Source organism: Anarrhichthys ocellatus, unplaced genomic scaffold (genome assembly GCF_004355925.1).
Source record: "Anarrhichthys ocellatus isolate YVR2014 unplaced genomic scaffold, GSC_Weel_1.0 scaffold1, whole genome shotgun sequence".
Lineage (NCBI taxonomy): Eukaryota > Metazoa > Chordata > Actinopteri > Perciformes > Anarhichadidae > Anarrhichthys > Anarrhichthys ocellatus.
This window is the reverse complement of record NW_022280031.1, coordinates 3,373,705-3,387,159: the sequence shown is the minus strand read 5'-3', so window position 1 is coordinate 3,387,159 and position 13,455 is coordinate 3,373,705. Positions and strand designations below refer to the sequence as shown.

Sequence of the window (13,455 nt, the reverse complement as noted above, 5' to 3'; positions counted from 1 at the left end):
GGGGGGGGGGGTCTTTGCTTCACAAAGAGCATGGGTGCAAATAGAGTCCGAGCTGTGCTCTCTTTCCTCACTGCTGCCTCGCTGGATCCTTGTCCAGAGCTTCATTGTAGGGCAGAGAAAACAAATCTCTTATATTTTACACTGGCTCAGAAGTATTTTGGAACAAATTCTTACCCTATTAATGTCCTTTTATTCTAAAGGAATTTAAAATAGTACATATTGTGCTCCTCCACATAGACTTCAGTTAAAAAAAATCATCCATCTTTACATATACTTTTTATATTTAATTTTGGAAAAAACGTATGTGCACCTAAATTGGAACACAATTTTGTTTTCGTTTGCAGTCCAAATTAAACAGTTGTGGGTTTAAGTGTCTTCTGCCAAGGAGACAAAACAAGGAGTGAAGACAAATGGTGTTGGAGTTCTGGTGGTTTCTGAGGGAACTCTGCAGAGTTGCCAAAGTCGACAGAGGAACGGAGCACAGCCTTTTGATGCATCAGTGCACTACTGAAGTTCTATGCAATTTAGCTGGCCTTATTTTTGGACTGGCTTTCACCCTTCCTTGTTTCTTCAAACCAATACGATTAGCCTTTTCAGCAAAGCAGGTGTTTTCTATGTATCATTTTGAGAACTCTTGTGTGTGTGTTTGAGCGTGAAATAATCTTAGTATGGGACGTTTTTTTCTTTCATGGACATCAACAGTAAAAACTGGAACAGTGCCCCCTCAACAAGGGACGTATATCTTCATTTATTACTTTAGTAGTCAGCGTCTGCCTGATGCTACTTGCTACTGAAACAGGCAGTGCATTGTTCTGAGTCTGATGTACTTTACTGAGGAAACATCGTTCTCGTCTTGTGCAGATTATTTTGTGCACATCTATGACATGTGATTTAAAAAAAAAAAAGCTAAAATCCAGTATTTTTCTGAAAGAAATCAAAGTAAAGATATCAAAGCCAAACAATGCCCTCCAACGTCTTAAGAAAAACCAAAGGACGCATTTTGAAAAGTTTCCCTTTCACATCTTCATGGATGACATCTTTTTATTTTAATGTGTGGTTATTATGAGCTGTCACCTGCTGTCCTGCAAGGGACTCTGTTCCAGATGGGTTGCACACAGTTGCACATCCTGCTTTGTCTCTTCTGAATGGGGGCTTGAAGTGTCAGACTGTACACAGAGGGCTGTAGGCATGTGATCGTATACCCCAGAGGCCTTTTAGTTCACGTTAAGTCTCTTTGCAACTGATTGAGATGTCTCACAATTTCGCTTTTCAGTGCTCTCACTGGATTAGCGTGGAAAGTGACCGACGCATGGGGGCAGAGGTGATCTTTTTATCACCTCTTTGTATTATAATGTATGTATGGTTTGCTGGATCAACGATGAATTAAGTGCTACTTCTATCTTGGACGTTTTATGGAAGCAGAATGTTAAAATCAGGCCTTTTGTTATTTCAGCATGTTTGTGTGGAGAAAGTAGCTATCCGTCTTTCTTTTATGACATTTTTTTTTTTTAACTAAATAGCTGCAATGCAGACTGTGAGTCAATCCTAATCATTAATTAATTGTGTTTGTGGCATAAAATGTATTTTCCACTGTTTTGTAATCATTCTATGTTAATCAAAAAATGTCTTATTGTCGCCATATTCTGCTTTTATTAATTTTTTGCAGGACTATTAAACTTGTTCCAGACGTTATGGTCACTTGCAGACCATATCAGATCACGTGTAATAAAAATAAGGATGAGGAGCCTTTTTACTTACAGACATCCTCCATATCATTTTATGTTTGAGTTGATGTAAAACCAGCCTGATAAGTAACAAAGAGACATTCTTTTATTGGGACTGTGCTTTGTATCGACATCCAACGCTTTATTTATTAATTGAACGGTTGTAACGTCCACAAGCCTAAAAACACAGTGTGCTCCCTGTAGCCTACACCACACCACCATCACACCAACCAGCCAACCAAAGCAAAGTGTACAGTAACATGACAAAGATGGACATCAAGCTATGAATTCTACTAACTCTGGTAGTGTTAGTGCATGCCCACCACCACCACCAATACGCGTTTAGTTTGCAGACATTTACCGGATTTTTCAAAATTCTTGCAAACTACGAGACATTACATGAAGTGTATGTTGGAGTGGGTGAAATTCAAACGACATCCAGTTGGTTAAACTGTAGCAGCCGTCTCTAATGAATGTAGTTCGATTGGAGGCATCCTCTAAAGAGCTTACAGATAAAAGCCGAGCAAAAAAATGTAGCTGTTTAAATCCAGGGATATATGGTGTGCTGTTATTGGAGACCTTGGTATATTTTGCTTTAATAAACGGGTTCTTACATGACCAACTTACAGTATGTGTGACCTAGATGTATGTAAATTAGGTCCAGGTGGATGTGAATGTTTCATACTAAAAAGGGTTTTATAGGATTGTTTTTTATCAGTGTGGCAACGGGATTAAACGGTTGTCTTAACTGTTGTGTCAACATACAGTTTTAGGTGTTCATAGACATACCTCTTTGCTGTTGTCATTATTTCTTGAACATGACGGGGATAAACGGTGCAGCAATACTTGTGGCCATATTTCGGTGAAATCCACTGTATTGGATTCTGGTGTTTGAGTTTCCTTTGCATCACAGGAAGCGTCCTGTTGGGTTCATTTTAAGTGTCTGCTTTTATTGAATTACTTTTCTCTTAGATGTTATTATTTTTGAACTATTGATACAATGTATTTACGTGGGTCTGGGGAAGATTGTTTCAAAATGATGAATGTACTCGAATGATATTGGGGGGGAACTTCAATAAAATGGTGGATTAGATAGAAACCAACACTAATTTGTTTTTTTTTTCCACTCAATAAAAACTCAAAAAAAATCAACTGCTTTCACACCTAAATCTGACCTTTTTACTTTCACTTGGAAATCAAGAAGATTTTGATAGATTGTGAAAAATGCAACAACTTGGTTGCAGTAATATTTATGATATTTAGAGTAGATGCACGTTTTGTTACTCTTAGAGCAAAAACTTTGTTTTTCTCCCAGCCGACATGTTAACTGGAGAAGATGCACGTGTTACAAACAGGATCGAAGGCTCTGATCTATTCAAGTGTCCCAGTGAGCGACAGTGAGCCAACAAGTACAATAACACTGAAATCAAAGAAGCTGAATGGAATCGAGCCATCATCTATTTTATTATTTACACCGGTGTTTTTCTTACTATGACAAGTGCATATGTCTGCTGAGAAAAAGGCTTATTTAGTATATTTTGACGCAGGTTTTATTTCATCTGCGACATCTAGAGATCCTCCTCTCACAGATTTCATACAAGGCTCAAGTGTCATTTTTCTTTTAACCATTCAAAAGCAATTTGTTCAAATATGCGATGAAACACAATACATAAAAAAACAGGATATTTATTTCATAATGTAAAGCAAGTTTTTAAATGAGACAAACATTTTATGCAATTTAAAGAAAGTAAACAAAACTAATTAAAAAACACATTTTCATTCTGAACACATTAAAAGATTCTGTTCCCAAACAGAGGTGTATAGAGAATGGCACAAACGATTAAGAGTTAAACCCTCTGGTTTAATGTTTCTGATTTCATCTCTTCCAAGTGAGTCAGGAGGAGCAGCAATAAAGGAAAGGGACACAATATTATTTCATGCTGAAAGAATCCAATATGAGCTAACCAGCTCACACGAGTTAGGCAGTACAATTGATGTTTGCCCCTAATGTCCTCCTTCCTCCCTTTCATTTTCATCCCTCTACCTCGAGGAACACGATTCTTTTGGCCACGTCCTCCTCGCTGTATTTCTCCTGCAGCTGCTGTCGGACCATGGGATCAGCTGAGAGCAGAAGACCATCGTCGCAGCGATTCCAAACTGGTCCTGAAATGGACGAGGGATTCAACAGACGATGGAGAGCAGCAGAGAAGTCTCCGCTGGTCTTCAGCAGGGCTTTGGTCACACTGACTAAGTCCTGAAACAAAGATAGTTTGGGGGAGATTAGACACACCAAACAGAATACAACCAAGAATAAAAAGCATCTCTCGGGTGCATCTGCTGCACCACAGTCCTCACCTGGTTAGTCTGGTTCATCAGCTCTTTGATTCGCTGCTTGTCCTCTTCCAACTGGACCTGGGTCAGTGACAGTGCGGCGCCTTTGTTCACTGTTGGCTGTGGTTTGGACGGAGCTGCGGGATTATCACCAATGATGGACTCGGAGTCCTCCTGAGATTCATGGTCAAATATGAACAGGTGGACCGTGGAGGCCGCAGGTTCAGGGCAGCCTGTCTTTGGTGGGCGGCTGCTGGTGGAGGCCTCGGCCTCTTGCGTGTCCTCCTGGAGGCTGGGTCCATGTTCAGGGTTGGACGGCGTGGAAACAACATCTGCAGCTGTGTCTGAAGTTGGGAGTGGAGGCTCTGTTGATGTGGGTTGTATCGTGGCCGTTGGGAGATCTGGACCTCCATCTTCATCAGACTTAGAGATGGGAACGTAAAAGTTTAAATAATTAAAATAACTTTTTTTTGTTAAGTGATGAAGCAAAAGATAATAGCTACTAGAGCTGAAATCATTTGTTGATGCATCTGAAACCTTTTGACAAGCTATTATATATTCATTTAACATGTTCTCTGTTGTCTCACCTCACTTCCATCTTCAAACTCCTTTGAAGCCATCTCTAGAATCCCCAACTTTCTCTTTTCTTTCTTCTTCTCTCCTTTCTGTGGCTCTGAATTAGACTCAGGACCTGCAAAACAGTGATGGAGGTAGAAAGAGGAGAAGAGAGATGGTTTAACATTTAACTCAAGTCTGATGCATTAAAGCTCTTAAACATATTAATGTGTTTTGTGCCCCGCTCTGATGTCGGTATAACAAACCTGCTTGTGCTGTTTCAGGGACGGCAGCTTGTTCCATCTCCTGCTGTTGACTTTCTGCCACACTCTCTCCTCTGGCTCTCTTAGCAGGCGGCTGGTCTACTGTTGTGTCCCTTTGAAGAGCGGACTTAGCGTCTGATTTAGTTTTCTTTGCGGGCTGAGGAGATGATGATGGTGTTCGCCCTGGAGAAGTTGTTGATGATCTGAGTTTTTTGCCATACGGTTCAGGCAATGAAGACATCTCGACCACAAGCTGCCTCCGCGTTACTCGACGCTGTGGTTGTTCCAGCTTGGGGGAGTCTTTCTGCTTCTCTTTGGCCTTTTTCTGAGATGAGGTGTCAGGCTCAGCTGGAGGAGAATCCTTTGGCACACTTGAAATGATTGTTTGTGGTTCTTCCGTTTCTGGTTCTGCACTCTCAGCTGAAACGGGTTGGGCATCTGTCTGTGGGTCCAAACAAGGTCCCTCGGGTTGGGGGGAGTAAGATGTTTCAGCTTCTACAGTCTCGACCTGTGTGCTTTCAGCTGGTTGTTTATCTGTCTGTGGGTCCACGTGTTGCACTTCCTCTTGGGGAGGGATGGGTGTTTGAGCGTCTACAATTTCTGTTTCTGTGCTTTCGGGTGGTATGGACTGGACACCTATCTGTGGAGACACCAACTCTGTCGTGTTCAGTTCTGCTCCTTTGAATAGATTATTAAATCACATGCAAACTTACAGTTACTTTCACAGTGGTGAATGTTGCAGGCAGTGAGTTCTGGTTGCTACCTGTGTGAGGTCTGTTTCTGTCGAGTGTGTCTGAGGAGAAGCCGAATCTTCTGCAATGGAGGTTGTTTGAACATCCGTCTCTTGGTTTCCTTCTACCTAGGAGCAGACAGAGGAGAAACTTCAGGCTTCATGTCTTTAGAAGATGCAACGATGAGTAGTCTGGAAGTATTCTAAAGATGAATTTGTATTTCGATAGAAAGTGTGTGAATGAAGTCTGTTGGATTATACTGTATGTGTTAACATGATTATCATCTTATGTAGGAAAATGAAAGCAACAAATTAATTTATTTTGTTTGGTGCCACCCAGTGGCAGTATCAAAAAATACACTCGATTGACATGACATTGCAATACTAATACTATCTTGATTTACTTTTTACTGTATACATTTTTTAATATGTCGAGAGCAAACATCTGAAACACAACCTGGATAACCTGCATAAGGTGGCATGTCTAGTGAACGCTAAGTTACATAAAGTCACTGCTAATAACGCCATTGTTTCCCTTGTATTACTTGGACATACTGATCGTTGGTTACCTGTGAAAACTTGCACTAAAAAGGTGTCTCATATTTTGTAAACAGGCATTTACAAACATCACGAGGACATAATATAATAAAATAAATATGTTAAATAAATAAATAAATAAATAAACACCTCTCCTGCCAACAAAAACCTGACTATCATAAACTTCACAAATGTTGGATTATTGCAGGATTGTGGTTTGGAATTAGTTGAAGGAGATTGTTCTACAGTCTCACTATAACCTGTGCCTTTCAACAGAGAAATATATGACAAAGTAAGTTACCTTGTTCTCACCCTCTGATGCCTCGGTGTCTTCCTCTGTTGTTGCCACTTCCACAACCTCTGACTGTCTCTCTGCCAGTTGCACTCTGTAGCGGTATTTCATCGACTGCCAGCTGTGACTGGTCACACGCTGCTTCTCCATCTCTTGCCAAAGACGGTTTCCCCCAACCCGTTTCTTGTGATCGCTGACATAAGTCAAAATGGCAGCATCATCTTCAGCGGTGTAGGCAACCCTGCCTAATCACAATGAAAGAAAGTATAGACATCAGTAGATTTAAACAGGGGGACATTGATTCCCAATTTAATAATACATTGTACAGCTAATTTATGATTAATTAAAGGTAGGTCTTTGCATCATACCTCCTAAGAGTCCAGTTGAGATATCTGTGTTATTCTTGAGTTTCGGTACCACTTCAGAATTTAACCTGTAGTCCTCTAAATTCAGCTGTTCATCCTTCTCAATAGAGTCAAGAATGTACTGGGTGGACACAAACCTGAGAAAACAGCTGATTCATTACCGTGCTCTGAATATTCTTCATTTTGCTCAATTTAATTATCTAGCTGATCACATACAATCTACACGGCAATGTTTCAGCACACTATGCCAACAACTTAAAAATGCTTCATCATTAAACCGGAGGGAAAAAACGTAATATAGTAAAACATGTTAATATACATGACATGTAATTAAAGCTCCCCCTAACAGAGCAAAATGCTGTTTAACTGTCTAATAAAGGTAGGCCTTATTCTAATGAGCCATAGAGGACAGGCAGCAGCTACTGTATGAGACAGACTGTGCAAAGCTACGGTGTGACTTATTTACCGCCATTAAATGTAATAATTGAGTTATATATGTGAATGTGCCGAGCAGACTAAATGTCAAAATATGACGGATACATTGGCTGAATAGAACCACCAAAGCAACACAGACGTTTTGCATGGTTTCATTTGAATAGGCTAGACAGCATTTCCCCCCGACATGCACACTTTCTAATGGCGTCCCGGTCCAGTAATTACCAGTGAGCACTAGTTTCAGGAATAGAGCCTCTTTCCTCTGGTTCCATCAGCAGGATTGCCCCCGGCTTCTGCACATTGCACAACACCCCCGCCCCAGCTGTGATGAGCGGCTGGAGCTTGTTTTTGACAGGACCCGGTCGCAGGAAGAAAGACATGGGTTCACCGTCCACGGTCATGAACAGAACCGGGGAGATGTCAGGTTTGACCACATCCTGCTGTTTGGACGTCATGTTTCAACGTGTCTCACCAGGTGGAAGAGAGGGAATTATAGAGAAGACCTCATCAAATCTTAAAGTTGCTGTTATGTTATAATGTAACTAACGTTATGAGCACAAACATTTAAGTACCATCAGAACCTGTAAATCAAGCAAAATGAACCTTGCATATGGCATAAAATATAACATCCCATGCTGTAGTTCTAGTTCTGACAAGAGCTGTTTTATTCTGTAGGCTATATGGCTAAATTTACAGCTAAACGTAATGCAGTCTAATGCAACAGCACTGCACCCATGAAGGCTATGAAGGTCAGTTTTAAACTGGCCATTTTGGAGGATGAAGTTTGTGTTTTGAATGTCATTACATGATACACAATTGTGCTAACGATCACTAATAAACCGAAAACGTATTGGTGAACATTGTCAACACGATCGAGAGCCACACATATATAATAACCCGATTTAAAATGACATAATTAGACGTTGAAAGTAGCCAACTGTCGTCTCCAGCTAACGCTACGTTTTCCTTGACGACTCTCCTATTGAGGAAAGGCTTCCGTTGATTACTGTGGCTAAGTCCGGTTAGCAAGATTAGCATTAACGTAGCCCGTTTAAGTTTGGAGAGAGTTGCAGCCTAATTATGCCATTATGTGATTAACGTTGCATACAACGTAACCACTGCTTACAGTAGATATTTAACTTTAAACTCACCATGTAGCGTTCATGGATGTACAAATAATCGCGTTGGTTTGTTTACGTCCTCAGTGGTCTCGCCCGCGAGTTTCCGCCGCGACAAATATACGAAACACAGCCTACTTCCGGGTTTTCTTCTTCGCCGGTGGAGTGCACGCAGTTAGTGTCGCATTAACGCCCCCACTGTTTATATCCACAATCTACCAATTCTATTAAAAACATACAATGCATTCCTCAACAATTACTACATTGCTAGATGCAGAGGCACAGTTTCCTTTATTATCCCGTTGCTTTTCAAACTTAGACATATTTGATATTTCTGTGAAGCCATTTTTACCCTATTTGTTTAAGTCTGTCTGGTAAAGATATGGATACACAGGTCAGCACTTCACAGGGACCCTGCAATAGCTCTAGAGCACTAAATGTATAGAAAGTTAGGGTGAAAGAGATGCGTGGTTTCAGAATTCCTGAACAGAAAACGTGCACATACCCTCCCGAAAGGGAGGAGAGGAACCAGAGATTAAAAAATATGTATAAAGTAATCATTTTAAATCAAAGTTTAGGCTCTAATATGGTGCGAAAGGGCCATTTTCACTGCTGACATTTTGACTTGTCATAGTATAGGACTAATACTATATTAACATTAATGGTGGCCATGTTCTATTTTATTGCCCTTCACAATGAGCCAGCATGCACAATACCTGGACCATGAATTCAGCTAACATTGATTTTATTTTTTTCACTTGTGCTTTTTCTTCTGTAACATATCAAAATCTCTTCTGTGAGAATGGCGTATTGCTTTGAATGATTGATCTGAAATGCTGAAGCTGGCTTTTCCTCTAAATTGCTATACCTCCTCTGGGCTGCAGAACTTTCCATATATCAAAGTCTTGGACTTTTAAATAGATGTGTGTTATTGGATGGCCTTCCTCTTTTGGAAAAGTATTTGTCAAATTAATTGCTAAAATGTGGCTTAAAACTGGTCTGAAAATATTAGAATTTGTTTTCCTATTCAGAACACAATGTGTAACTTCACTAAGCTAAAGGTTAAAGCTAAAAGTAAGCTAAAAGTTGAGTTGCTGTACAGGGTCAGGACCACACAAAGTCAGAGTGATGTTATGTTCAGAGATCAGTGGACTGCCAACAACCCAACTGAGCTGGGAGCTTCCTTCAGGAGAGAAAAATGATGTCTCCAGAATCAAACACATAAACACTCACAGTCCAATGGGAGATATTATTCCTGTTCAGTTGATTGTCCCCCTGAGGCAGCTGTGTGTGGAAGGCATGATGGATGACTGCTGTGCTGATTTCAGCACCTCACTATGAAAACCATAGCGGTCAGAGAAAATTAGACCTGATGTCCTAATCAACAAAAAAGTGACATGCACACATATTCTGTGTTGTTTTTGGATGTTCTGAAGCTTTCTCATACACAAGCAACACTGATTGATGGGCATGGTTAACCAAAACACTGATTCTCAAAGACTGGAAAGCAATAACTCCATTTTGTTGCACAAAGTATTCACATGCAGAAAACAAAGAAAAGACAACATTTTGGACATTTGCAGCAAAGTGAATATTGTTAAGTTTCCTTGATACTACTTTGTTTTAAAGGAACTATAAAGGCACGGTGTTGTAAATATTTTCTGTTAAAAAAATTAAAAAAATAACATTTTGTTTGGTTTTGTGGTTGTTTTGGTATCTGCCTAAGGGTTCTCAATATGATATTCAGAGCATCAATATAGCAGCAAACAACTATTATGTAAAGATATAGTGGAGAAATACCTACCTGGGCAGAGATTGAAGTGTCTGTCCCTCAGTGTTTTTTTATCAGAGCTTGTCTGTGCTTTGTTAACATAGCTGGACCGTCAAGTGCCTTTTAATGCATGTTAGTGCACTTAAATGTGCCCTGCGGATTAGCTCACCGCTGCTGCTCCTGCACTCATAATGCAGCTGCAGCTGGGATACCGCCACCATGTTGAGAGCCGTGTGGAGGCTTCAAATTTAGCACCTTTACATTTTTTTTGTTTTTTTATTTGTCTGTAAACTAAAAGAGCTTCTGGTATTTTCATGGATAATTCTGATTTGATCCGGCGTTTATCCAAATCTCTCTGAAAGGCCAAAAGCGAATCAACATTTCCTAACACAATTACTCACTTTGAGGAACCCAGAGTCCAGGTCTAACTTATTTTTCGTTCCGCTCAGGAACAAAGGAAGGAATTGGGCTGGCCTGTGTACTGTATCACTTCACCGACCTTGCCTCCCTCACAGTCCTGACAGCTACATTATTGTTATTGGCCTCTGTTGTTCCTCTCTCTTTCTTCGACTCAACCAGCTGAAACAATACAACAGCCACCAAGGTGCTGCAACTCCTCCAAGCCAATGTATGTTTGTGGACAATCTGTAAATATTGATGTGTAAATATTCACTCCTGCAAGCTGATTGTGATCCATCCTCAACCTGAACCTCTGCCTTTAAACAATCAACTCCTCAACCGTCATCACACCTCAGGACTGTGTTTCATATCAGTTCATCTCTGACAGAGGATGTGAGACAAGGTCACCACAGCGTAACACAGTGTGGTTTGGTTTGGCTCAGGCAGAGGAAAATGTCCCTGCTGTGAGGTTCTGTAGTTGTGTCCCTCCTGTAGAGGGAGATGTTATACCACTTTACAAACCACCAGGGCTGTCTATCAAACAAAGTATTACTGAGTCCAGAATAAGGGATCGATTCTTTTACTCTATCCCAAATAAAGTGAATTGTAATCTGATCTGATAAACAGTGTGCAGTCAAGTGTGTCTGTTTGCAGAATGAGCATTTGGAAACAGACTTCATAACTGATGCTTTTGGAGTCAGATCAAGACTCCAGTTGCAGTGTGTTTTCAGCCTTGTGTCTGGCACGTTGTGATCCTCCCTTTCAATGTGCTGCTTTGGTGAAACCAGGCTAAAGAGACCCGGTTCACTCTGAACCACTGGAAGGCTTCAGTTTCATTATAGCCATTTAGAGCAGTGATTGCTACTGACGATAACTAGACAAACTAAAAGAAAAAGAAACAAAATAGATTATGCTCTGTCCCTCTTTACTCTAGATCTTGAGAGTGAACTAGTGAATCTTTAGTCAACGTTTACCCGTCTTGTCAGCTACTGCTACACTCTTCCTGAAGAAACACATTTTAGCCATTCTTCCCAGATTTAAACTTTGAATCCATTCAATTTCTGCATATTTTGGAAAGTACATAAGACCAGAAAGGGTGTAAGACTCCTCCAGAGAGTGACAGACAGGAATTAATCCGAGCACAAAAATAGGCTATACCAGTTAGAGCTGAGTTTGTCGGAAAAAATGCATGACACTTTGATGAACAGAGATAGATATAATCTTGTGCAGGCAGCATTTTTCATTTTCTTTTCAAGAGTTAGATCTGAAGATTGATGCAACTCTCACATTTGTCTTATAATATGAGTCTGGAGACAGTAGACGGTTAGCTTAGCATAAAGACTGGAAACAGGGAGAAACAGCTAACTTTGTTCTGTCCCAAAGCGAAAATCTGCATCTCTTAAAGCTCACTAAGTAACATGTTTCATCTGTTTATGTTAACAAAAACCAAAGGGTGTAGGTGGGTTTTGTTACCTTATGAAATGACTGATATACAGTTGGATGTTTTAAAATAGAAACCGTTTGTTCGGGGTCTTTTAATGATCTTTTCAATATTTGCAGAACTGTAATTCTCACCCATAAAACAAGCTACATGACACCCTCCCTGCAGGAGCCACAGTGAAACCAGATTTTACTGCACTTGTGTCGTACACAATGACATGACATGTCATCTCTTTTAACCCTCCTTTACTGTCACCTGATTGTTACAGACATAATGATGTGTTCAAATGTTGTAGTCTCAGCAGGCGCGTCTGTTCACATGAAGAGTTACTGAGAGACTAAAAATTAAAAAACGCTTTCCCTTGACAGAGCAAATCAGGAATGATGTGCAGCACGTTCACCAGCAATGGCCTCATTTGAGTCATACAACAGAAGAGCTTGAACCCGGTCACACTGCAACACGTGTCACTAACTATTCCATTCAAGTGTCAATTAATGATGCAACTGAACGAGTGAATCACTTGGAAAAAATCCACCTGACAAAGATAACGTGACCCATCGTGAGCTCTGCCAATTACACACAATGTCTGAAAAATGTTGGTGGGTGGAAGAAACGCAGTGATGTCACAAGACGTAACAATATTATTCCTACAGTGTACAGAGGAAAATGTTTGTCAGTTTTACGCCTACTCAGATATGTTGCGTTCGATTGAATCACCCATGAATCCATTCCAGTGAATTGGCATTGTTATATAATCTTGATTAAAAGTACAAATATTTAAAATGTAGTTTTGATTGAATACTTAAAGAGGAGGTGTGTAAAATGTGGTGAATTGATGCAAGCTTTGCATAGAGCTCTACTTACGTGTTGAAATTGTAAAATTCACACTTCCTGTATCCTACGTATTTATGAAAATGTACTTTATACCATAGGCATTATTATTATTGTAGGGTTAGAGAAAGAAAGAAGACTCTTTCACCTCATTGAAATGCTGAAAATCTGGTGCATCAAGCCACACTCACTCCTTGGAACTTCTGCTTTATAGTTTTACAAACGTAACAAGAATCCCAGAATGAGTCTAAAATGTTTCCTTCTAGACTTCACAAGAACATAAAGTGCCATGGTATAAATTCTTGAGGTGTTTTCTATATAAACACCCGATTAAACACAACTATTTCCTGAGAGCTATATTCGTCTTACAGCGGCAGGTGTATCACTTCAGAAACAAGGCTTGTTCAAGGACCCACACACACACACGTATCAGGTATCACACCCTGGTGGGAGTAAGATTCCTTTCTGATACTAAAACAAAAGAACCTTCAAAAGCGAAGCTGCTGTTTCTTAAGGAGCTCAAACAAAAACATAACTTCCTTGTGTAAATCACAGTCGCTATCTTTGGACTTGGCTCTGTGCGGACGGACAACTGCAGAAATATACTTTATGAAAATTACTTGGCAGATTAGCTCAGGAATCTTGGCAGGGCTTGGTCTGCAG

General features: G+C 40.2%; 1 protein-coding gene across 5 annotated transcripts; it reads right to left on the bottom strand.

Moving 5' to 3' along the window:
• Positions 1-3,248: 3,248 nt before the first annotated feature.
• terf2ip (telomeric repeat binding factor 2, interacting protein) lies at positions 3,249-8,477 on the bottom strand. 5 transcript variants are annotated; one of them, XM_031854286.1, is made up of 9 exons: positions 8,384-8,470; positions 7,458-7,669; positions 6,801-6,946; positions 6,442-6,677; positions 5,637-5,732; positions 4,877-5,513; positions 4,643-4,746; positions 4,080-4,478; positions 3,249-3,978 (listed from the first exon to the last, which is right to left on the bottom strand). In XM_031854286.1, exons 1-9 carry the CDS (start codon positions 8,384-8,386, stop codon positions 3,757-3,759), a joined length of 2,055 nt encoding a protein of 684 aa, XP_031710146.1. In that variant the 5' UTR covers positions 8,387-8,470; the 3' UTR covers positions 3,249-3,756. The 5 variants fall into 5 exon arrangements, with proteins under 5 accessions (XP_031710146.1, XP_031710112.1, XP_031710138.1 ...); XM_031854252.1 differs by having other exon boundaries at positions 7,458-7,699; positions 8,384-8,469; XM_031854278.1 differs by having other exon boundaries at positions 7,458-7,672; positions 8,384-8,464.
• Between the last annotated feature and the right edge of the window lie 4,978 nt (positions 8,478-13,455).